This window comes from Mus musculus, chromosome 10 (assembly GCF_000001635.26).
Source record: "Mus musculus strain C57BL/6J chromosome 10, GRCm38.p6 C57BL/6J".
Taxonomy (NCBI): Eukaryota; Metazoa; Chordata; class Mammalia; order Rodentia; family Muridae; genus Mus; species Mus musculus.
The window spans coordinates 127,190,164-127,211,628 of NC_000076.6; the positions used below are offsets into that span (position 1 = coordinate 127,190,164).

The window sequence follows — 21,465 nt, forward strand, 5'->3', positions numbered from 1 at the left end:
CAAACCCCTCTTAATCCTGATTCCATCAATCCAAGTGTGGCCTAGGGCTTTGCAGGGTTATTGCAACGCCCAGCGTTAGCTCTGCCAGAGGAGAGTGACTCCTAGGAAGAGAAAGGGTCCATTCAGGCATGCAAGGAATCCCCATTACCCCATCTCCTCAGCGGGTCCACACCCCACCCCCACCCTGTCCGAGGAACAGAAGACGGGTGTGGCATAGAGTTGCATATTTCACTTTATTTTTATTAAATTAAAAGCTACAGTCTGGCAGCAATTCCAGATTTGGGGGGGGGGGGCGGTGAGGAGGCTCCTTATAGGGGCAGAGAAGAGCGAGAGACAGACTGACAAAGACAGACACGGGAGAGAAAGGGTCCGTTAAGGTAGGACTACTGTTATCTTAACACACAGCTGGCTGGGGGAGGCAGCTAATATCAGTCCAAGGTGAGACAGTATTCAGGGGCTGGAGTTCCAGAGACCCCATCCTTCCTACCCAGGTCCTTTCTCAGCTTAGTCACTGGAGCACGGTACATACCAGGAAAAGCCAAGGACACTGGAGAAGCAGGGGCAGAGAAAATATGTACACGGAGTGAGGGGACGGGAGCCTTGGAAAACAGCCTCTGCTGGAGCACTTGGCCAGTGGGGGGGCAGGGGAAGGGACCATGTCCTCTTCCCCTCTGAGTTCCCACCCCAGTCAGACATATCCCCTCAAGGATGGTGTGGGGGCAGAGAGAGGCGGGGGGAGCAGAGGCTTCCGTTGGATCCTAGTAGAGGACAGCGGGGGGCCTTGGCAAAGGAGCTGTCCCTCAGTCGTCTGTGATACCCTTGGCTCTCAGTTCCTCTTGCACCCTAGTCAGGTAGGTTGGGTCCGGATACCCAAACCTGGGGCAAAGAGAAATGAGGATCAGAGTTAGTCGTTTGGACTTGATCGTCCTTACCCACCCTCATTTTGAGTGGCTCAGTTGGGGCCAAATTCAGACCCCTCCCACTTCCCATGAGGAGGGACCTCCAAAACCAAGATAACCCAGCCAGAATATGCTTTTTGGGTGGGGAGGGGAGGTGTTAAGCTGAACGCGTCAGGACCAGGATGAAAACAGACTGAGAGGGTGGATGGCTCCCCCAAATTAGAAATGGTGAAAGGGAGACGCCATGGAGAGGGAGATGAGGAGGAGTCGCACAGCTGGGGTCCCCCTGTGCAGCTGGTCTTGTGGTGGATGTCGTTCCAAGTGATGACATTGGGTCTCCCTGTAGTCATGGACGTGCCGATGGTGAAGGTGAGGCGCTGGTCAAATGCCTTTCGGAACAGGGTCAGCACCTTGTTGCCCTCGGGGCAGTCCGGGAGGTAGGCCACCCGTGTGGTACCAGGGTACCGAACTCCTGGGTTGGGGTGTTCAGCCTGAGAGGAAGAGGAGGCAGAGAGCAGCTGGCTGTCTCAAGGGCCTGGACACCAGCGAGGGGTCTGTCAGTCTGCCCTGCCTTTTGTCCGTGCATTCCCAGCAGACTGACAGAGAGACTTCCAGGGACCGGATGACTTTGGAGCCTGGGCAGGAAGAGGCTGTTTCTAGACTCAATCCTTATCTTTAATCCCTCACATCTCAAGTCAGGGACAAATGGACGTTCAGAAGTGATGGCAGTTACTTTCCAGATAAGTCAGCACAGCTGCAACAACTAAGAAAGATTGTATCTTTTCCCATTCCCTCCTTTTCCTAAAATACTACTGCCTCTGCCTCTTGTCTCCAATTTCTTCTTCTTCAGGGTTTCTCTGTTCCTGTGAATCAACTGGACATGACTCTTTGTCCAGCCGGAAGACATCTGCCTTCAGCTCTTATTGTCATATAGTTTGCAACAGAGCAGCACTCCCAGTGGTTAGCGCAGCCAGGTTCCCTTCCTGTTGTGCTGTGCCTTCCTTCCTTCACCTGGGCTTTGCCTCCACAAAGAGTCTGACACATCCACTCAAGTCAGGGTACTAGTGGGCAACCCTTTCTCTCATGACTGGTTTCAGGTTTTTTTTTTTGTTGTTTTTTTTTGTTTTTTGGTTTTTTTTTTTTTTTTTTTTTTTTTTTTTTTTTTTTTTTTTTTTTGGTTTTTTGAGACAGGGTTTCTCTGTGTATCACTGGCTGTTCTGGAACTCACTCTGTAGACCAGGCTGGCCTCGAACTCAGAAATCCACCTGCTTCTTCCTCTCAAGTGCTGGGATTAAAGGTGTGCACCACCACCACTGCCTGGCCACACCTGAGTTTTACATCTGCCTGTGGGTCATGCCAATAAAACAGTGGGGCCTCAAGGAGATGGCCCCTCCCCAACAGCTCCAGAACATAAGTCCTAAGGCATGCTGGGAGACAGCAAGAGTCTAACATGTCTAACAACATACTCTCTACATTGCCTTTTTTTCTTAAGTCAAGAGACAGTGAACTTGGAGGAAGCCAACGGGTAGGAACTGTGATCTCTTACCCCCTGGACGCCAGGCGGGAAGACATATTGGATGACAATGGTGCCATACTTCTCGTAGCTGGGCAGCAGGAGGGTGGCATCCTTGGAGACCAGCATCCGTCCGTTCTGGGGCTGGTTGCCCACAAGCTGCCCGTAGAATCGGCCGCACATGGGGCAGGCCTTTTTCACCTGCAGGGCCCGTGTGATGCAGCCCTCACAGAAGGAGTGCCTGCACTTCTCCAGCGTCTTGGCATTCTGTATCTCCCCCAGGCAAATGGGGCAGGTGGTTTCCTGCTCTTCAGCGTCCTCTCTGAGACGAGGAGGGAGTGGAGGGGGCAGGGGAGGAGGAGGAGGGGGTAGCCCTCTTGCCCCTGGGGGCAGGAGTGGGGCTGCTCGGAGGGGAGGAGGGCCTGGGCGGTGCAGCTCGGGGTGTTCCCCTCCACCCCCCAAAGCCAGGCAGCCCATGAGCTCCCCCTGCCTCTGGGCTTTCTTTAGCTCTTTCTCTGCCTCTTTCAGTAGCCCCTTGAGAGCCTTCCTGGCCAGGTAGAGCCCATTGGGAGGGGCTGGGGGAGGACCCTGTGGGGACAGCTGGAGCACGTAGATGTCAGAAGTCTCGCCATCTATGAGGATGGACACCCGATGCTCCTCCCGAAGCCGGGCCAGCCGGGCTGGGGTCTCCTTGCTCAGGAAGTCCCACACAGGCTTGGAGACAGTCACTTTGTTCTTGCAGGAGCCTCCACAGGCTGCCATTCTGGACAGGACGAACGACACTGCCCCCAGGGTGAAAGGGACTCAGAGTGGGGAGTCCCCATTTGACAGATAAATGTGCCTCTTACTTCAGGCTCCTTCTGAACCCCCTGTGTTACCTCTGTTTCCCTCAAAGCCAACCCCCAACACTGCCCACAAACCGGTTGGTTTTCTATCTCCACTTCTGTCCCATAGCCCAGCACCCTCTGGGCACAGGTTTCCATATTTCATCGTTATCTAAGCCAAGCACCAGCCCTGCTTGCTTCTTTCATTTCTCCCCTGAGCACAACAACCTGCCCCTTCTCCCCAAGATGGAAAAAAAAAAAGGTTCCTCCAAGGGAAGGAGGCTCCCCACCCCTACCCCACCCCATCCCACCTCCGTTTGCTTTGCTCACTTTGATCCGGAGGAGCTTAGAATTGGCATGCAGGCTCACTCTCCTTTCCCCCTGATACCTGGAGATCCTGTGGCCTGGTGGAATGGGAAAGAAAAGAAAGTAAGGGGGCTGGAGAGATAGCTCGGTGGTTAAGAGCACTGACTACACTTCTAGAGGTCCTGAGTTCAAATCCCAGCAACTACATGGTGGCTCACAACCATCTGTAATGGGATCTGATGCCCTCTTCTGGTGTGTCTGAAGACAACAAAAGTGTACTTATAATAAATAAATAAATAAATAGATAGATAGATAGATAGATAGATAAATAAATCTTTAAAAAAAAAAAAAGCTGGGCAGTGGTGGCGCTTGCCTTTAATCCCAGCATTGGGAGGCAGAGGCAGGCGGATTTCTGAGTTTGAGGCCAGCCTGGTCTACCAAGTGAGTTCCAGGACAGCCAGGGCTACACAGAGAAACCCTGTCTCAAAAAAAAAAAAAAAAAAGAAAAGAAAAGAAAAGAAAAAAAACAGGAGGAGGAGGAGGAGGAGGAGGAGGAGGAGGAAGGAAAACTATTCCCCAACCCCAAAGCCCCAACTCAGGAGCCCTTGAAATGGCCAGGAACCTGGGGTAGGGGTACTGGAAATGGGGATTTCTTGGAATACAGGAGGAACCCGAAAGCTGAGGTTCTCCTGGGGCACGGGTACCTGAAAAGACCACAGAGACGAAGGTAGCAGAAGTCCCTCCACCTCCACCTTCAGCTGGCCAGAGCTGGAGACGAGGAAGGTAAAGAGTTATGATAGCATTTCCTCAGCCAGCCCAGACAGAAAACGCTCTTCTAGTTCCTCTCCTCCCCTGCAGAATCCTCTCCAAGTTGCTCAAGGAACTTCATCAGGCTAATTCCTCTTTTCCCCCCAGTGCAGAGGGAGATCCTAGATGCAGATAAAGACAGGAAGGAGAAAAAAAAAAAGGGCCTCACAGGATGAAGGTCGTACACGCCACCTCCCTCAGATTACACTGACAGAAATATCTCCTAAACTCCTCGCTTTACGTTCTCGAATAGTTCAAGTCCCTGTTGTTGACAGAGACCTTTCCTTGAGAGCCGGAAGTCTGTTAGGGATGCCAGCAAAGTGTTAGCAGTCCCGCAATAACAAAGTTCTCATTGTCACCTTTAAACCCAGTGCCCGCAGAGCTGCTGTCAGCTGCAAATCAAGCAGGAGCTTGGCTAGAGGGACCCGAGGTTTTCCCCTGAGCCCTGTCACAGCCCAGCTCCAGGGCCTTTCCCACAACACAAAGTGCAGCTCAATTAGGAAGAGGGGCCATTCATGTGACCTCAATTCCTTGTGATCCAAAAAGAAGCCTCTGTCCGTTTGTGCCTCCATCATAGGGTCCTTGAGATGAAAACCTAAGCATCTCAACCCGCATGGTCTGTGCACGGTGAAATGCCCCCTCCCCACCAGAGAGAACCCAGGATCTAGGTGTCCTAGCTCCAAGTCCTGCTGGCACGGCACAGGGAGGCGGGGCCACAGTTTAGTCTGGGTCTAGCATTCCTCTGGGGCAAACCAGGCCGGACACCAGACCAGCCTCTTCCTCCAGACAGCGGCCGCTGGCAGGGACGGCGAGAAAGGGCAAGGGTCCCCTGGGGAGGTGTCCACTGAGGCACCCCCCACCCTTCTCCCCGAGACTGCCCCCGGATCCATCCAACCCGAAACCAACTCCCGCATCCCTACTCGAGGAAGCCCCGGAGTCCCGCCGCTTGGTGAGGGTGTGTGTCCACCCGACTGCGGCCCTCAGAACCCCCAAATGGAGGCCAGGGCTGAAGGTGCGGGAAAGATGATGGGCCCGGGCCCCGAGGGCGCCCTCTTCTCCCGCGGCGCGCGCGTGGGGGTCCAATGGCGGAGGAGGGGGCGGAGGGAAGCGGGGGGCTTGTGAGGGTGCGGACCCGGCCTGGGGGGGCACGCGGTGGGTGTGGGGGCGCCGGGCTCACCTACCTCTCGTCAGCGCCGCCATTGCCGGTCACATGACTGAGGCTGTTGCTGGGATGACGGTCCGGGCCTTAGCAACAAGGGGCGGGGGGGTGGGGGGGAGACCCTGAGAAGGTGGAAGGGGATGCCGGGGTGCAGACCGAGAGAAAGGAAGGGAGAGCACCCCTCCCCTTGGTGGGTGATAATCACCGTTTCCTTTGACCCCCTCCTACCCGGGAGCCCCTGCCTCTGCCCCAAAACAAAAATGGAGGCGCAGTTCCAGTCTTTGGAGGGAGGGGTGGCGTCATGTAGCCGAGGGTAGGAGGTTAAATCCCTTAGAAACGCCACTCTCTTGGCTTCCCCCTCCCGGAGGAGACCTCTCCCCACTTCTTTCCCAGCCAACTGCGTTGCACTCTTAGGAACTGGTAGGGGTGGGAGCAGTGTCGGTGGGTATATAGATTGAAGGGGAGGGAAATTTTTTTGAAGTCTTACGCTGGAATATGTTGGATGGGAAGTTTAAAAAAAAAAAAGGAAAACATTGGTACTACAAAATAAACCCTGTGACTAAACTACTTCAATCCCCTCCCTCAACTCTTGCCTCCTTCCAGACTGTTACCTCCGGTGACCCCCCCCACCCCCAACCCTCGCAGCCTGTTACCAGAAGTGGGCTGGTGACTAGTTTTCCACAAGTAAGGACACTGGTCTGTGCAGAACGTGAGGTGGATAGATCCTTTAAAAATGGCTCAGGGTGGTGTTAGTGTCAAGTACATGGCTCAAATAGAGTTAAAAATTCCCAAAGAAAAAAAGCTCTGCTCCGCTCTGCTTCCCGTCAGAGCTGTCTCCGCCTCCTCCAGCTCACTTCCCTGGGGCTACATCAAGCCAGGTTTTTCCACCAGCCAAGAGACCTCCTCAGCCAAGAGAAGAGGTACTGACTCTCCCAGACTAGCACCAACCACGTCATCCACCCCTCTCCATCCCCTCCCCCCTGAACTGGAGGACTGGTCACTCCTTCACTTTCCCAGGACCCTGCTGGACTCTTCCTGGCCTCTAAGCAGATAGCTTTCCCAGGAAGTCTGCGTGAACAGAGAATTCCTTCCCACAGAGCTGGTACCCCAAGAGGCCCACTAAAGTTAACAGATGGAGGAGCAAGAGCATAATGAAGACAGACACACCATCCCACTCCCACTCTGGCCGCCACAAGGTTGGCGACTATTTTCCCGCTCCCATGTCCACCCCACAACTCCAAGTCCACAGTCATCTTAGAACACCCCCCCCCCACACACACACACACATACTCAGGAGCCCAACACCTTGAAGACCAATATTTTTCAGTTGGACTCTGTAACTCTTAAACATAGGATGGGTTACTCAGTTTTTTAAAAAACAAAAACTTCTGTGAATGACTTAGATCAAATAATTTATTTTATTGTGATATCGGGAGTAAATATACATATTTTATTAACAAAACAGATGGAAAACGGAAGCAGTAAGTGAAGATGGCAACACTGCCCACGACCACAGCCGCACGGTGAGACCCCAGTTGTTAAGGGACCGGAGTCACTTATTGCATTCAACAGGGGAAAGGTTGCTTGAGGGATGGGAGACTCAGCAGGTCCCACCCACCCCAACCGGGCACCCATCTTGCTGCTTCCTTTGGTGAGGGAGGTGGGCTTCTCCCTGAGGACCTCATGGACACACAGCAAAGCAGCTCCTTGCCTTCAATGCCCACCCCACCTCCAGAGCGCCAAACAGCGAAGATGAGTGGCTTGCTTCCAAAGGCTTTAGGCAGAGACAAAGACAATCTATCTCTCCTTAGAATCATTTTCCCCAAGATGGTCTCCTGTTTCCTTGGCTGGCCTCAACCTCGTCAAGTAACTAACTGGCGATGACCTTGAATGCCCCATCCTGCTTACCACTACTTCCCAGGGCCAGGAGTGCAGGCGTGCACCGCCACGCCTGGCTTAAGTGGTGCTGGGGGTGGATCCCAGAGCTTTGTACATGCTAGGCAAGCACACTACCAACTCAGCTATGATCTCCAGCGCTCAAACCCAAACCTATTTGGAGTGTTCCTGAGACCAGGTCTCACTCAGTAGCCCAGGCTGGACTTGAACTCTCAGAGCCTCCTGAGTGCTGGCTTTACAGGCACGAGCTGGGAGAGCTAAGATGCCTAGCAGGTCCTCTCCATTCTGAGGATGGCGTGCATTAATATTCAGCTGTCTTTGGAGAGGACTGGGTGGATTGAGTTATGGCTCTGACTCCTCTCTGGGGGCGGAGAGGGGAGATGACAAAGAAGGCCATCTGTCCCCTGGGAGACACATTAGCAGTGGAAGATGGGACAGAATAACAACTCCAACCAGAAAGGGTTTTGAGAAGGAGGGGGAGTTCTAGGTACACATGCCCCAGGGATGCGGAGGCTCCTTCACTCGAGAGCTCTATCCTCCCCAAATTATGGAGATGGTACTGTTCCCCTCTGCTAGAAAGAAGCCCAGGAGTAGTGAGACAGGAAGAAAGGGTGTCACCCAGGCAATGAACCCTGCACTCCGACCTGTCCCGGCCTCTACTGCTCTCCCTGCTCACCAGCAAGGCACAGGGTTGTGGGAAGAGCAGCCCGAGTCTCACACCTGCACCTAAGCTCGGGCACCGCTAGCCTCTGGGCTCCTGCACCCAAAGTGCTCACAGAAAGAGGTGGACGTGGGGTGGGGTGGGGTGGGAGAACGGGAACAGTCGGGAACAGTCGTTGCTCCACAGGGACCTTCTCCATCATCTGCATAGTCACAAAAGTCCGCTTAGGCTTAGGTCCTGCCTTGTGAGGTGCCAGCCTGCTGACCACTCCCCACCTGACCTCCAGGCCAGACTGTCCATGTGTGAATGCCTGCACCCACATCTGGAGCATCCTGAAAGCCCTCCATTCCAGGGCTTACCAGGGAGGAAGCATGCCACAAAGTGCCCCATAAAAGTATCAGCAAAATCCAGACATTCAGTTTCTTCCACTCAGCAAAAGTGCATCCAGGCAGTTGCTTGAGCCAAGTCCACTGTTCAGTCAGGTCCCGAAGATGGCAAACAACCCCTCCCCCAGCTCCTCCTATTTCATAGAAACAAGATATTTTTCAAAGATCAAGGCACTTAGAAGAGTCGACAATAACACTCTAAAGAAGCAGGAGGGCTTACTGGGAGCAAGGAGGGAGGGCAGAGAAATGGACAAGGGGAGAAAGGACAGTGTATGTCTGGGGTGGGCGAGAAAACCCTATCCACCAGAAGGAAGTTATTTGGATGGAAGGAGCCTGCAGCCTGAATTTAGCAAAGAAGAGAAGTAACGGCCAAGTCCAGCTCCCCTAAGCCTCTCAGAACCCGCCACCTCCAACATAAAGCCGCAATCACCCTGGAGTCAGGCAGCCTCTTAGGCAAAGATGTTGGCAATAAAGTCCAGGAATCGCTTAGCATACTGCTCAGGATGGACAGTGGAGATCTCTGCCCCCGCCTGTGAGAAGAAAAAACAGGGAACAGTGTCACTCACAGGAGCTCTCCGCCTCCCCCTCAGTTCACCCTCCTACTGCCTTCCCTCAGCCATCCCACTACTCTGACCCCAGAAGCGTTCTTTCCAGAGAACAGTCAGGCCAGGAGAGGAAAGGCTGTGGGGAACCCTCACCCCGTGCTTGACAGTCTTGGCTGCATGAGCTGCTTTCTTCTTGGCATCATACTGTGTCAGAATGTCAATGAGGCCCATGAAATACACCTCCTTCTGGGGGGCCCCTGGGGAGAGAGGCCAGCAGTGAGGACAGGGTACAACAGTCCCAACTCCTTTTGCCCAAGAGATAACTTTGTTGTGAAAAGCTAAGCGGTTTCTCCACCCACCACCCTGGTCTCTGTCTCCCAAGGGTCCCCATCACCCCGCTCCCCCTAACATTTCCAGGTTCTCTCTCACCCTCCGCACTCCGGATAGCATAGACATCGATGAAGGACTCAAACTCTCCTGGGCCCAGTGGCCGGTGGGAATGGATGTAGCCTCCGATACCCTCAGGGGAGGTACCATAGGAGCCCACCAGGGCGGGAGGTCCAGCCAGGTTACAGTCCCCATCCCACTCAGACTCCTCCTCCCTCACAGGCCCCTCTTCCTCGGGTTCAGAGCCCCGGATGATGTCGTGGATGCCCAACAGGAGGCTGTAGTCCATGATCTTCAGCTGCACTAGAAACTGAGACCCACAGACAAGTCAGAATCCACATCTCCCCCAACGCCAGGCACCACCCACACATCTCCCTTCTTGGTTTCAGGGCCCCCTAGGGAAAGTATAGAAATGGGTCATGGCGGACCAGTGCCCAAGTCCTAGAACCTAAAGCACCCAGCCCCACACAACCCCTAGCCACCGACAGGCCTAGCCTAGGGGGTTTCTCCTGGTTCATCCCCAACCCTCCATTCAGAAGCCCCCCACCCCCCAATCAAGGCAAGATAAACCTTATACCACAAATGGAAAAAAACGTTCTTCTTTGACTAGATAAGCGTTTCTGAGCACCCTGCTTACCTCCACATCTCGCTTCAGCTTCTCCAGGAATACTTTCTTTTCTTCTTCACCAATATACACTTTCTGGTTCTTGTTAAGAAAGTCCATATCCTTTAGTGTTGGCAGTTCTTTAACCTAGAATAGGAATACAGAAGTTTCGGGAATTTATCCCGTACCAAGAGACCCCCACCTCCATCCAGGGCTCTCCATCTCAGAAGGTCTAAAGAGAGCAGCAGCCCTACAGTTAGTTGCCTTATGCCTGGACTCACACAGTCTTCTGTGCCTCAGACTGCACCCCCTGCTGCCTGCTTACAGATGGCAGTCAATACCCTCCATACTGACTTTCCTTCCTTCTTCTTCAGTAAAAATAACTGCTGGAGCACAGCGCCCAGGACGAGGTATGGGAAATGAGCACGTGGCTCTGAGAGCCTGCCTGGTATTCCTGCTCATCTCCAGACCTTCAGCAGAGACCAGCCAGGCACACAGACGAGCCTATGGCGACGGCAGCTGTCCCTGCCATCCCAACATCAGTGGTTTATCATCTAGCTCCTTTTCAGTAGTCAGGTAAGAATAAACATCTGGCAATCGGTACCCAGTCTGGAGAACTGCTTCCTTATCCTAAGGAGACCCCTTTCATCCATCCCTATGCTTCAGTTACCACCTAAAAGGAATATTACCTTTTCCTTATCGCTGGCTTCCCGGGACACTAGAGAGCCCTGTGAAGAGACCAAACTCTAAGTGAGATGCAATGGCTAGAGGAACAGCCAACAGTTACTGAAGGAACTCTCTTTCAGGTTACCCAGTGCCCTGTCAAGGTTACCCCCATTCTCAGGCCATGAGCAGTCTTTCCTTTAGCCCAGGTTATCCCGTTCTTACCTTGAGGTCATACTTCCTATGCACAGGAAGACGATGACTAAACATATTGCGCATCACGAGCATGTAGCTGTCTTCATTTTCTACACTGACTCGGTACATGCCCAGGAACTGGGGCAGAAGCGTGTTGCCATGACATTTCACTATGTACTAGGGAAGCAAACGAAAGGGACAATTGGCATAGGGACAGGAATCCAGGTGCTTCCACCCCAGAGTCAGGCAAAAATCTCAAACAGAGGTTGCAAAGTCAAGAGGTCACACAGTTCAGAAACCTCGAGAATTCTGCCTGCAACTATTTCTATAAAAATACCTTTTCCCATTTCACCTTTTCATTTCTTTGTTTGCTGTCTGAAACTGAGTCTCACATAGCTGGGGTTGGTCTTGAACTCCTGATCTTCCTGTTTCTACTTTCGAAGTGTTACAATTACAGGAATGAGCCACTTTATCTGGCTACCTTTATAATTTTTTTCAAGGAAGGTAGGTATTATTATTCTTATTCCAGACTCTACACAAGTAAATCACAAAAGCAGGGTTAAACTTAGATTTACTTCTTGGTGGGTTAGGTTTTTGTACTATAAATGTCTACAAGGAGATCTATAATCAATTTGGATTGTTTTTTTCTTCAAAAGGTTTATTTGTTTATGTATATGAGCACTCTATTTGCATGTGTGCCTGCGTGACAGAAGAGGGCATAAGATCCCACTATAGTTGGGAGCCACCATGTGGGTGCTGGGAATTGAACTCAGGACCTCTGGAGGAGCAGCCAGTGCTCTTAACAGCTGAGCCATCTCTCCAGCCTTTGTTTTGCTCTTTTTTTTTTTTTTAAAGATAGGTTTCCCAGTGTAGCCCTGTCTATCCTGGAACTCACTCTGTAGACCAGGTTGGCTTTGAATTTACAAGATGCCCTGCCTCTACCTCCCAGGTGCTGGGACTAAAGGCATGTACCACCACTACCAAGCTATTTAAATTTCTCGGTGGTTTTGTTTTGTCTTGATTTTGGTTTGGTTTTTTGGGACAGGGTTTTTCTGTGTAGCCCTGTCCTGGAACTCACAGATCCCGTCTTAAACTCAGAGATGCTAGGATTAAAGGTATGTGCCACCACACCCAGCCAACACTTCTATTTAAAAATCTTTATTTATGTGTCTGTGTGAATGCCCCAGGAGAGGATCCCTTGGAACTAAAGTTCTAGGCCGTTGCAAGCTACCTGAGTCAGTCACCTAGAGACAGTGCTCTGGAGGAACAGTGCTCCTCACCACGGAGCCAACTCTTCAGCCCATGTCTGTTTTGTTTTCCGAGTCGGAGTCAGATGTTGCCAGACTGTCCTCTAATAAAGCTGACTTTAGACACTTGGAGTGGAGAGATAGCTCTTCCAGAGGACCCCGGTTCAGTTCCTAGCACCCATGTGGTGGCTCACAACCACATGTAACTCCAGTTGCAGGAAATCAAAAGGTCTTTTCTGACCTCTTCAGACACCAAGCATGCATATAATACACATTTGCCTATCATACAGGCAGGTAAAATACCCATACACATAAAATATAATAAAACATTAATAATTGTTAATTACTAAAAATAAAGCAAATAAACACTTGGTCTTCCCCACTCCGCAAGAAACTGGCTTGCAATGTGAATTTTCTTCTTTTTGACACAGGGTCTCAGGTAGCCCAGGCTGGTCTCTAACTCACTCTGTAGCTAAAGATGACCTAGAACTTCTCAAACTCCTGCTTCCCAGTCCTGAGTGCAGGAATTAGAGGCTTGGACCACCATGCCTGGTTTATTTGGTGCTGGTTTTCATGCACACCAGGCAAGCACTCTATCAGGTAAACTACAGTCCCAGCCCACAGTTTGAATTCCTCAGCTGGGTATAGTGACACATGTCTGTAATTCCACAATTGGGCGGCGGGGGTGGGGGGGAGCGGGCAGTTGAGGAGAGAGGGGTATAAATCCAAGGCCATTCTGCCCTGGGTTTGATCCCCTTCAAATAAAACACTGTTCTTGGGCTGGGGATAGAGCCCAGCTGGCAGAAAGACTGTGTGGTGGCCCATACAATCCCAACACTCAGGAGGCAGAGGTCATAGGATCTGAAGTCCAAGGTCACAACGCTACCTGGGCTACATGAGACCCTGTCTCAAACAAAAACAAAACTGCTCTGTCCACTTTGCTTAATAGATAAACTCAGAAATCCACCTGTCTCTGCCTCCCAAGTGCTTGGATTAAAGGCGTGTGCTACCACTGCCTGGCTTAAAAGATAATCTTACAAAAGTAATCAACAGGGACCTGGAGAGGCGGCTCAGGGGTTAAGAGTACTGGGTGCTCTTCCAGAGGAGCCCTCACACTGTCTGTTAACTCTAGTTCCAGGTGATCTGACTGATTCTTCTAGCTTCCAAAGGCAGCAGGCACACATGTGGCACATGTCTGTATGCAGGCAAAACACCCACACACATAAACTCTCCTAATAAAGTAGTGAATAAGCCATTACTCTCAGAAACAATCAATTACTGGAGTTCAGCTTCAACAGTCAGCTCCTCAGCTGTGAGACCCAGCAGAGACTATAGTTGCTGGGTTCCTTCATCTGGGCATGGTCCTGCTGACCACCTGTCCTTCAGCCCACTATGCTCGCCTCTGCTCTCCTCCCGTCCCTTGTCCTTTAGGGGATACACTAGGGCATCAGTTATCTAAACGGCCCATCCATGCTTAGTTTCCTTTTGGGCACTCTACTTGCTTCTGAAAGTTTGTACTTTTAAGAAAGATTTTATTCTTTTGATTTGTGTCTCTCTCTCTCTGTCCACAGTCTTCCCTTCAAAACCATAGTGATTTTAAGTGGCAATAAATGGTTTTAGTGAGCACTTTTGACGCAGAGATCCTAATCTATTCTTCTTTCCTGGATTCTCCATCTATACCCCAGTCATCACAGACACAGGAAACAGAAACAGGATGAAGTGTATCGGCCATGTCCAGAGCTGCACCCATCTCCCTCCAGAGAGCTCTCGCATGTTGTTTCCCAGTCGTTGACAAGTGGCACCAAGCACTCAGAGGCCCCTTTGCCTTAACTTCCGGTCTCCTCACAGGCCTGGAAGCCTGCTGCTTGGCTCTTCCATGCTCTCCTCATTCTCACCTAGATGGTTACAATTAACCGGCACCGCAGGCAGCTCTGTACGCGCCCTCTCCAACCCCCAGGGTTGGGTTCTTGCTTGCTTGCTTTCTCTGTTTCTTTGTCTTCTGTTTATAGCAGTGAGCACAGAACTCAGGGCCTCGTACATGCTAAGTATGAGTTCTATGTCCAACCCTTCATTTATCTGCATTTTTTTTTTTTTTGGTGGTGGTGTTTTTTTCGAGACAGGGTTTCTCTGTGTAGCCTTGGCTATCCTAGAACTCACTCTGTAGACCAGGCTGGCCTTGAACTAAGAAATCCACCTGCCTCTGCCTCCCAAGTGCTGGGATTAAAGGCGTGCGCCACCACGCCCGGCCAGCCTGAATAGCATTTTCAGTTCCCCGAAAACCATCTTCAGGATAAGACCCAAATTTCTATTCAACGGACTTATAGGCCCTTTCACTATCTGATTCTAGCTTAATTTTCCTAATACCACACATGCTAGCTACATTAGGATTTTTGCAATTTCGTAATATCAAACACCTGCATGGTACTGTGCTTTAACAAAGACCATTTCCCTTGTCCACCGTGTCCAATGATTAACCTCTACTTCTAACCACTCAAAATCCACTTCTGGGGTTGGTACAAGTGCTTGTCTCTAAGCCTGAAGTCTGCTCAGCCGCTGGGGCCAGATGATGAAAGGATAAAATCAGTCCCTGGAGCTATCCAACTGCCATCAGCAGGCAGCGGCATATGCGCTCATAAACAAACAAATTTTATATCTGTTTATCAAGACAGGGTTTCTTTGTGTAGTCCTGGCTGCCCTCAAACTCCCTCTGTAGATCTGTCTGCCTCTGCCTCTGCCTCCACAGTACTGGGATTAAAGGTGTGTACCACCACACCCAGCTTAAAAATAAAAATTTTAATTAAAAAATATTAGGGACTAAAGCCATGGCTCAGCAGTTAAGAACACCCGCTGCTCTTGCAGAGTCAAGGGTTCATTCCCAGTACGTATACAGCAGCTCACAACTGTCCGTAACTACAGTTCCAGGGGATCCAATGCCTCTTCAGGCCTGAGGGCACCAGGCACACACATGGTGTACCGACACGCATGCAGACAAAACACCCATAAACATAAAATAAAAAGGTTTTAAATAAAATGAATTCCTGAGTGCCCATGAGGTGGCTCAGTGGGGATAAGCATTTGCTACCTACCAGGCATGCAAGCCTGAGTCTGACCCCTGGAACCACATGTGGGGAAGGATGACCAACTCCAGAAAATTGTCCTCTGACCTCCGTGCTCATGCACACAAACAAACAGCGGTTTTAGACGATGCGTGCCCAGTGGGAAGAGACACACCCAGTTTCTGTTAAGTCAAACAGAAGCAAGCAGTGAGGCCCTCCTGCTGCTGCTGTACTTCCTAAGTGTGTAAAGAGAAGATAAGCAGTGCTTCTGAGGGAGAGACAGCCTATAGCAAGGAGCAGGGAAGCTGTGGGCTCTGCCAGCCTTGCGCACACAGTGGGACAGCTGGGCTGGAGAGGCCTGACCTGGTGGTAGTTGGAGAGGTTGCTGTGCATATCCGCAATATCTTCGCTCGACACTTCCTTGATGACCAGAGTGCGGTCATAGGAGATAAGGAAACGGCCATCACTGCCTTCAGTTTCGCTTGGGGGGCTTCGAGTAAGGGACACCTAGAGACAAAGAACAGGCTAGAAGCACCTCTTTCCATCCTATAGAAAGATACAGGGAGAACAGCCAAACAACCCCTTCTCAAAGAGCATGAAACTCGGCAGCAGACTGCTGAGAAGGCTCAGTGGGAGAGGTGTCTGCCCCCATGCCTGATGACTGGAACTAAATCCCTTGGACACATGTGAAAGAAAAAAACGTCTTCCAGAAAGGTTTCCTGACTCCCACATGTGCACATCACTAAGCCACTCAAACGCACAATAAGTAAATAAAATACAATAAACCCCGGGGAGAGAGATTCTGTGACGGTTCCTAATTCAGTTGCACACGCGGCTGAGCACAGCTGAATGTCAACTCTAAACGTGTGCACAGCCTGACCCAGCAGAGCAGCTTGACCAGCCCCACGTTTCCAAAGATGCTCTGGGCCACACTTGTCACAGACACACACACACACACACACACACACACACACACACACACACACAAACAGGCACAAAGAAACACAGACACACAGGCACACACACACACATACACAAACAGGCACAAAGAAACACAGACACTCAGGCACACACACACACACAGGCACAGACAGACACACAGACACAGGCACGCACACACAGACACATACACACAGACATACACAGAGATAACAGGCACATACAGACACACAGACATAGACACAGGCACACAGACATGTACACACACGACAGTATTACCCAAAACTCTCAATTCTCTAATCATAATGGCCAACAGACTCTCTAGTCGCCAGAGAGGACCCTCCCCCCGCAACAGACTCTCACCAAGTAATCGTGATCATCGATGGCAAACCGATCTCTCAGGTTCCTGAAGACCTGGGGACAATACTCCTTGAACTTGAAATGACTGGGAAGATTTTCTCTGAAATACAGGTTTTTCGGGGTAAGAAGTCAGTATCGCTTTACACTCATGCGAAGCTTGCTGGTTCATAAAGTACCTTTACACTATTGCCTGGTTCAATTCTCACAAAACCCTGTGAAGTACTTATTGCATTTATTCGGGTGGAGTGTGCTCAAATGTATGCATGTGTTACGGTATTATGTGTGGTGCATGCACGTGAGTGAGTGGTGCACACACCTGTGTGCTCAAATGCAGAGGCCACAGAAAGATGTCCAGTGTCTTCCTCTATTGCCCCTACCTTATGCTTTGAGACTGAACCCAAAGCCCACCATTTCTAATAAGCTCGCTGTCCAGCAAGTTCCCAGCTCACTTCCCTCTGCCTGTCCGACGCTGGGATTACGGGAACATGTAGCCATGCCCAGCTTCTTTATGTTTACTGGGGACTAAGGTCTCAATGCTTGCTGTACAAGTGCTCTTCGCTACTGAGACATTTCCCCAGCCCCAACTTCATTTGTTTTTGTTGCTTTAGTTTGTGAGGCCCGGTCTTACAGCCCAGGGTTAGCCCTGAAATGTTAGGCTGGCCCTGAATGCTGATACTCCAGCCTCAGCCTTTCACCACTGCCACATCTTAGGGAGGGCAAGTGTCTCCGAGTGACCGAGTGACCTGCCTACGTCACTCTGCTGGCCAACGGTGTGAATAAAGTGGGACTCACTGTACACCCAAACAGTAGTATTCCTTAAGCCCCAAATCCAGTAGAAATATCCTAAAATGGCTGGGCAGTAGTAGTTCACACCTTTAATCCCAACACTGGGAGGCAGAGGTAGGTGGATCTCTGTGAATTCAAGGCCAGCCTCGTCTACAGAGTGAGTTCCAGGACAGCCAGTGCTATATAGAAAAAACCCTGTCTCAAAAAAACCAACCAACCAAATAAATAAAATTGGTGGTATTTACTGATATTTTGAATGGCATCATCTTGTATTAGAAGGCCTCTAGAGGTCACAATTTTTTGGTTACGGAATCCCTACCAAAAGCTAATGACAAAGCTTCTGCATGCATTATTACTGGATGGAATAGACTAGAAGAAAGGGAGTAGGTGCATATACAAGAATGCAGGTAACTTTGGAAATATTTAAATTTAAAATTTTAATTAATTAATTGGTTATTTTTGAGACAGGGTCTCCCTATGTAGTCTATGTAGGCCAGTAGCTCAATATGCACACCAGGCTGCCTGGAACTCAGAGATCTATCCACCCGCCTCTGCCTCCCAAGTGCTGGGATTTTACAGGTGTGCATCACCACACCCAGGTATCTACTCATGTGTGTGTGTGCGTGGTGTGTGGCATGTGTGTGTGTGTGTGTGTGTGTGTGTGTGTGTGTGTGGTGTGTGGCGTGTGGCGTGTGTGGTGTGTGGCATGTGTGTGTGTGTGTGTGGGGGGTGGCGTGTGGTGTGTGTGTGCGTGCGTTCACATGTGTGTGTGGAGGTCAGAAGACAACTTGCAGAACCTGTTCTCCTCATCCCACCATATATCCTAGAGACTGAACTCAGGTTGTCAAACATGGAAGCAACGGCTCTGACCTGCTGAGCCATCCCACCATATATCCTAGAGACTGAACTCAGGTTGTCAAACATGGAAGCAACGGCTCTGACCTGCTGAGCCATCCCACCATATATCCTAGAGACTAAACTCAGGTTGTCAAACATGGAAGCAACGGCTCTGACCTGCTGAGCCATCTTGCTGGCCCTTAGATGGTTTTTGTGTTAGTTTTTGTTTTTTCACAAAACTGAATTTTTGCATTTGATTTCTAAGTCTAAAACCCTTTGACTCACTTAAAAACAGACTATTTACTATTCTCCTTGTTTTTTGAGAAAGGGTCTCACTGTGTAGCCCTGACTGGACCCACGAGCTCTGCTTGCCTCTTTGTCCTGAGTGCGGAGATTAAAGGCTCCACCACTCCAGGCCTTGTTTTTCTCTCCCTTTGAACACAAGTTTGTGTGAGTGTGAATAGGTGTGTGCACCACAAAGCTCATCTGGAGGTCAGAGGTCATTTCTTTCCACCACGTGGGTGCTGGGTATTGAACCCTTCTCCTTAGGCTTGGAGGCAATCTCCTCACCCACTGAGCCACCTAACTGGCCCTCTGCTGTTCTAGATTTCCATGAGAAGGGTGAGGACCACTCACCTATGGAAAAAGTGATTGTTGACCTTGATCTTGGAGCTGGCTTTAAAGTCATCTGGCAGCAACATCACTGGGGGCGGTACCTGGCTGAGCTCATTGATCTGGTGAAGCACAAGGAAGGAGGCCATGAGAAGCTCGGTCTGGGTGAGAATCAAGAAAGAGCATCCCAAAGCCCCCCTAACAAGACCGCTGACATCTGCAGGAAGTAAGAGAAGGGCCCTACCCCATCTGCTGCCCAAGAACTGCAGTCAGCCACCCTCACACGGCTCCTCACACTCCCACCCCCATGGAACTTCATGCTCACAACAGCCACTTTATATTTGGCAAGCCTTGCAAGCAACTCAGGACTATTTTTAAAGCTGTGAGAAATTCTAGAAAAAAAAAAAAAAAGAAAGAAAGAAAGGAAGAAAGGAAGGAAGGAAGAAAAGGAAAGGACAGAACCCCAAGACAGCTACATGCTTTGTTAGGGGAAAGAAAATGTATTTTTAAGGTGTAGAGAGTTAGTGGGACTCTGAGGGGCTGACAACAATGCAGAATGCAATGCCCCTACACTCTGGGTAGCGCCATACAGAAAGGACACTTCCAGATCACTCTGACCCAGTTCTCAGCAGTAGGTGCCACCTGCCTAGGCGAAGGTGGAGGGAGAAGGGCTGATCTCTGAGAAGATGAACACGTTAGGCGTCTGCTCCCCGGGTGCAGTTCAGTCGACAGCAGGAAGGATGCAGGTGGGATGCAGGAGGCATAAGCTCCCTGCGTCTCCAAACCTTGCAGCCCACTCACTCAGGGGAGACTCTTATCCGTCCTTTCTCATCTGTGTTACTACAACCCCTGTCCCCCGCTCGCGCCTCTAACAGTACATCTGCACAAAACTTTAATCCCCAGCTTATATTAAGTCCCTCTCCCTAGCTTTGGGCTCTGCAAGGGCAAGGCCCCGTCTAATCGGCACCTTGCAGGTTCAGCTAGTCTAGTGCCTGGCACACAGTGGTCCTGAACCGCTTATTAAGTGAATAGACAATGCCTGTCCTCATTTTCTCACTTGACAAAGGTTGCAGTCTAACCTAAATCCCACATGCCACAGTGCACGCAACTGCTCTTGTCCTCGGTAGGAAAGAGGACAGAACATATTCCTTCAGAAAGAAAAGAAAAAGAAAAAGCTACTTGAGAGTCCCAGCCTAAAATTCAGCTTTTCCTGCCTGCTCCTTACCACCTGCTAAGCACGCTGAATCATCGCTAAGACATATGTTCAAGGAGTTTCTCTGTTCTAAATCTTGAGGTTCATGTGTGCTGGCTGGAAAGCGAGGTGTTGATGGTATTTTGCCTAAAGAGCGTGAGGTAGGTCTTACGGGAAAACCCTCCCCTGTATGTACATGTTCCACGGGGATGGGTAAGTCACCTGGAAGGTACTAGGGCAGCCTTATCTCCACTAGTCTTACCCACAGCAAATGCCTTAAATGGAATCCTCGCTAAAGATAATACCCCTGAGAGCAGCCAAGGCAGAAGGGAGCTAACTGACCGCCAGCGATGTTCCAATCAGAACATAACAATGTGGCCTCTTCCTCGCCCCCTCACACCTCCACAACACATCATGTCTACAACCCAAAGAAGTGGTAATCAAAATAGTCCCTGTCAAGCTCAAGATAACTGCATGCTTCCTACTCCCGACCTAAGTAAGGAGAAAACCAGCCATGCCTCACTAGCCTTGGTTCCTCCACGATATCCTCAGGACAGGAGGTGCACTGGGCCCATCGGTCTCAGTTGCACTGTTCCGAGCCCCTTCTGGCACCTAAAGTCCACCAATAACGTCCTTGCCACCACGGCTCCTCAACCTTTCCCTGGTTACAGGTGACTCCATTTATAGCAAACACCATCACTCCAGCCAACAATGGGGACACAGCTAAGCCCAAAGACATATATTAGCATTTCGACCTCAGAGAGGGCATCCCTAGGGTAGAGTGGGGTAACTTCTCTGAAACGCTGAATCTCTGGAAAGGGCATGCAGGGTTAGAAGGTCCAAAAAGCCTAGAGGCATTCCCAGAAAAAGCCAAGGTTCGAAAGTCAAGGGCTGGGGCTCAAAAGCAAGGTGGAGAGGAAATCAAACTACTTCTCTGGCCAGGCAGTAGTACCCAGACACGCTTCACGCACTGTCGCACCCAGACCTCACCAATAACCCTTCAGAGCCACTCCCCTTAATGTCCCTCTGGCTGCAGCCGGATCCTGGCCAGTCCCTGTAGCCTGGGGCTGGACCTGACAGGAAGGAGTCAAGGAACAGAGCTGGATATCAGGTGAAGATGGAACTCTAGGGGAGGAGTAAAGGGGAAGGGGACAGACAAGAGTCTCCACCAGAAGCCACCCCGGGGGACACCGGGGAATGGTGCGCTGGGAACCAGGCCGGGCGGGGGAGAGGCGGCAGCGCGAGGACCCGGATGATCCTCGGGCCAAGGGGCAGGAGCCGGGGTCCCGCCGGTTCTTACCGAGTGAGCGACGCCCCACAGGAACACGCCCACCAGCGGGTCCGCGGCCCGGAACACCTTCACTTTCTGCTGTACGAAATGCTTCTTCTTGGTTTTGGAGGCGAAGCCGAATCCCGGGCCGGGGCCTCCAGCTGCCGCGGGTGCGGTGGCGGGAGGGACGGAGGAGGACGCCATAGTCTCCCGCGCACCCGAGCGAGTGGAAGCGGGAGCTAGCCGCGACTCCGAAGCCCGACCCGGAAGCGGTGCTCACCTGCGCAGCCGTCATGTGACCGGAGGCCCGCCCTCAGGCGC

The 21,465-nt window shown here is 51.1% G+C and overlaps 2 protein-coding genes and 1 long non-coding RNA gene across 23 annotated transcripts; 1 reads left to right on the forward strand and 2 right to left on the reverse strand.

The window, feature by feature from the left end:
* Positions 1 to 209: 209 nt before the first annotated feature.
* Positions 210 to 6,335, reverse strand: Dtx3 (deltex 3, E3 ubiquitin ligase). 15 transcript variants are annotated; one of them, XM_030245401.1, is made up of 7 exons: positions 6,162 to 6,250; positions 5,531 to 5,594; positions 4,247 to 4,310; positions 3,567 to 3,640; positions 2,446 to 3,175; positions 1,173 to 1,390; positions 215 to 876 (listed from the first exon to the last, which is right to left on the reverse strand). In XM_030245401.1, exons 4-7 carry the CDS (start codon positions 3,593 to 3,595, stop codon positions 801 to 803), a joined length of 1,053 nt encoding a protein of 350 aa, XP_030101261.1. In that variant the 5' UTR covers positions 3,596 to 3,640; positions 4,247 to 4,310; positions 5,531 to 5,594; positions 6,162 to 6,250; the 3' UTR covers positions 215 to 800. The 15 variants fall into 15 exon arrangements, with proteins under 15 accessions (NP_001355261.1, XP_030101261.1, XP_030101263.1 ...); XM_030245403.1 differs by having other exon boundaries at positions 2,446 to 3,194; positions 6,162 to 6,241; XM_030245402.1 differs by having other exon boundaries at positions 2,446 to 3,194; positions 4,247 to 4,471; positions 6,162 to 6,241.
* F420014N23Rik (RIKEN cDNA F420014N23 gene) lies at positions 5,086 to 12,480 on the forward strand. Of its 2 annotated transcripts, NR_045715.1 has the most exons (4): positions 5,086 to 5,361; positions 6,606 to 6,704; positions 6,974 to 7,031; positions 10,362 to 12,480. It is a non-coding gene; the product is annotated as an RIKEN cDNA F420014N23 gene (long non-coding RNA). The 2 variants fall into 2 exon arrangements; NR_045716.1 differs by lacking the exon at positions 6,606 to 6,704 and having other exon boundaries at positions 5,086 to 5,304.
* Positions 6,904 to 21,465, reverse strand: Pip4k2c (phosphatidylinositol-5-phosphate 4-kinase, type II, gamma). Of its 6 annotated transcripts, none has more exons than XR_871695.3 (12): positions 21,175 to 21,465; positions 20,865 to 20,947; positions 18,707 to 18,804; positions 16,451 to 16,547; positions 15,512 to 15,655; positions 10,876 to 11,022; positions 10,677 to 10,715; positions 10,021 to 10,134; positions 9,426 to 9,693; positions 9,086 to 9,253; positions 8,882 to 8,981; positions 6,904 to 8,585 (listed from the first exon to the last, which is right to left on the reverse strand). XR_871695.3 is itself a non-coding variant. In XM_006513121.4 (12 exons), exons 1-11 carry the CDS (start codon positions 21,437 to 21,439, stop codon positions 8,901 to 8,903), a joined length of 1,440 nt encoding a protein of 479 aa, XP_006513184.1. In that variant the 5' UTR covers positions 21,440 to 21,463; the 3' UTR covers positions 6,904 to 8,585; positions 8,882 to 8,900. The 6 variants fall into 6 exon arrangements, 5 of the variants coding, with proteins under 5 accessions (XP_006513184.1, XP_011241590.1, NP_001346209.1 ...); XM_006513121.4 differs by having other exon boundaries at positions 9,150 to 9,253; positions 21,175 to 21,463; XM_011243288.3 differs by having other exon boundaries at positions 6,904 to 8,981.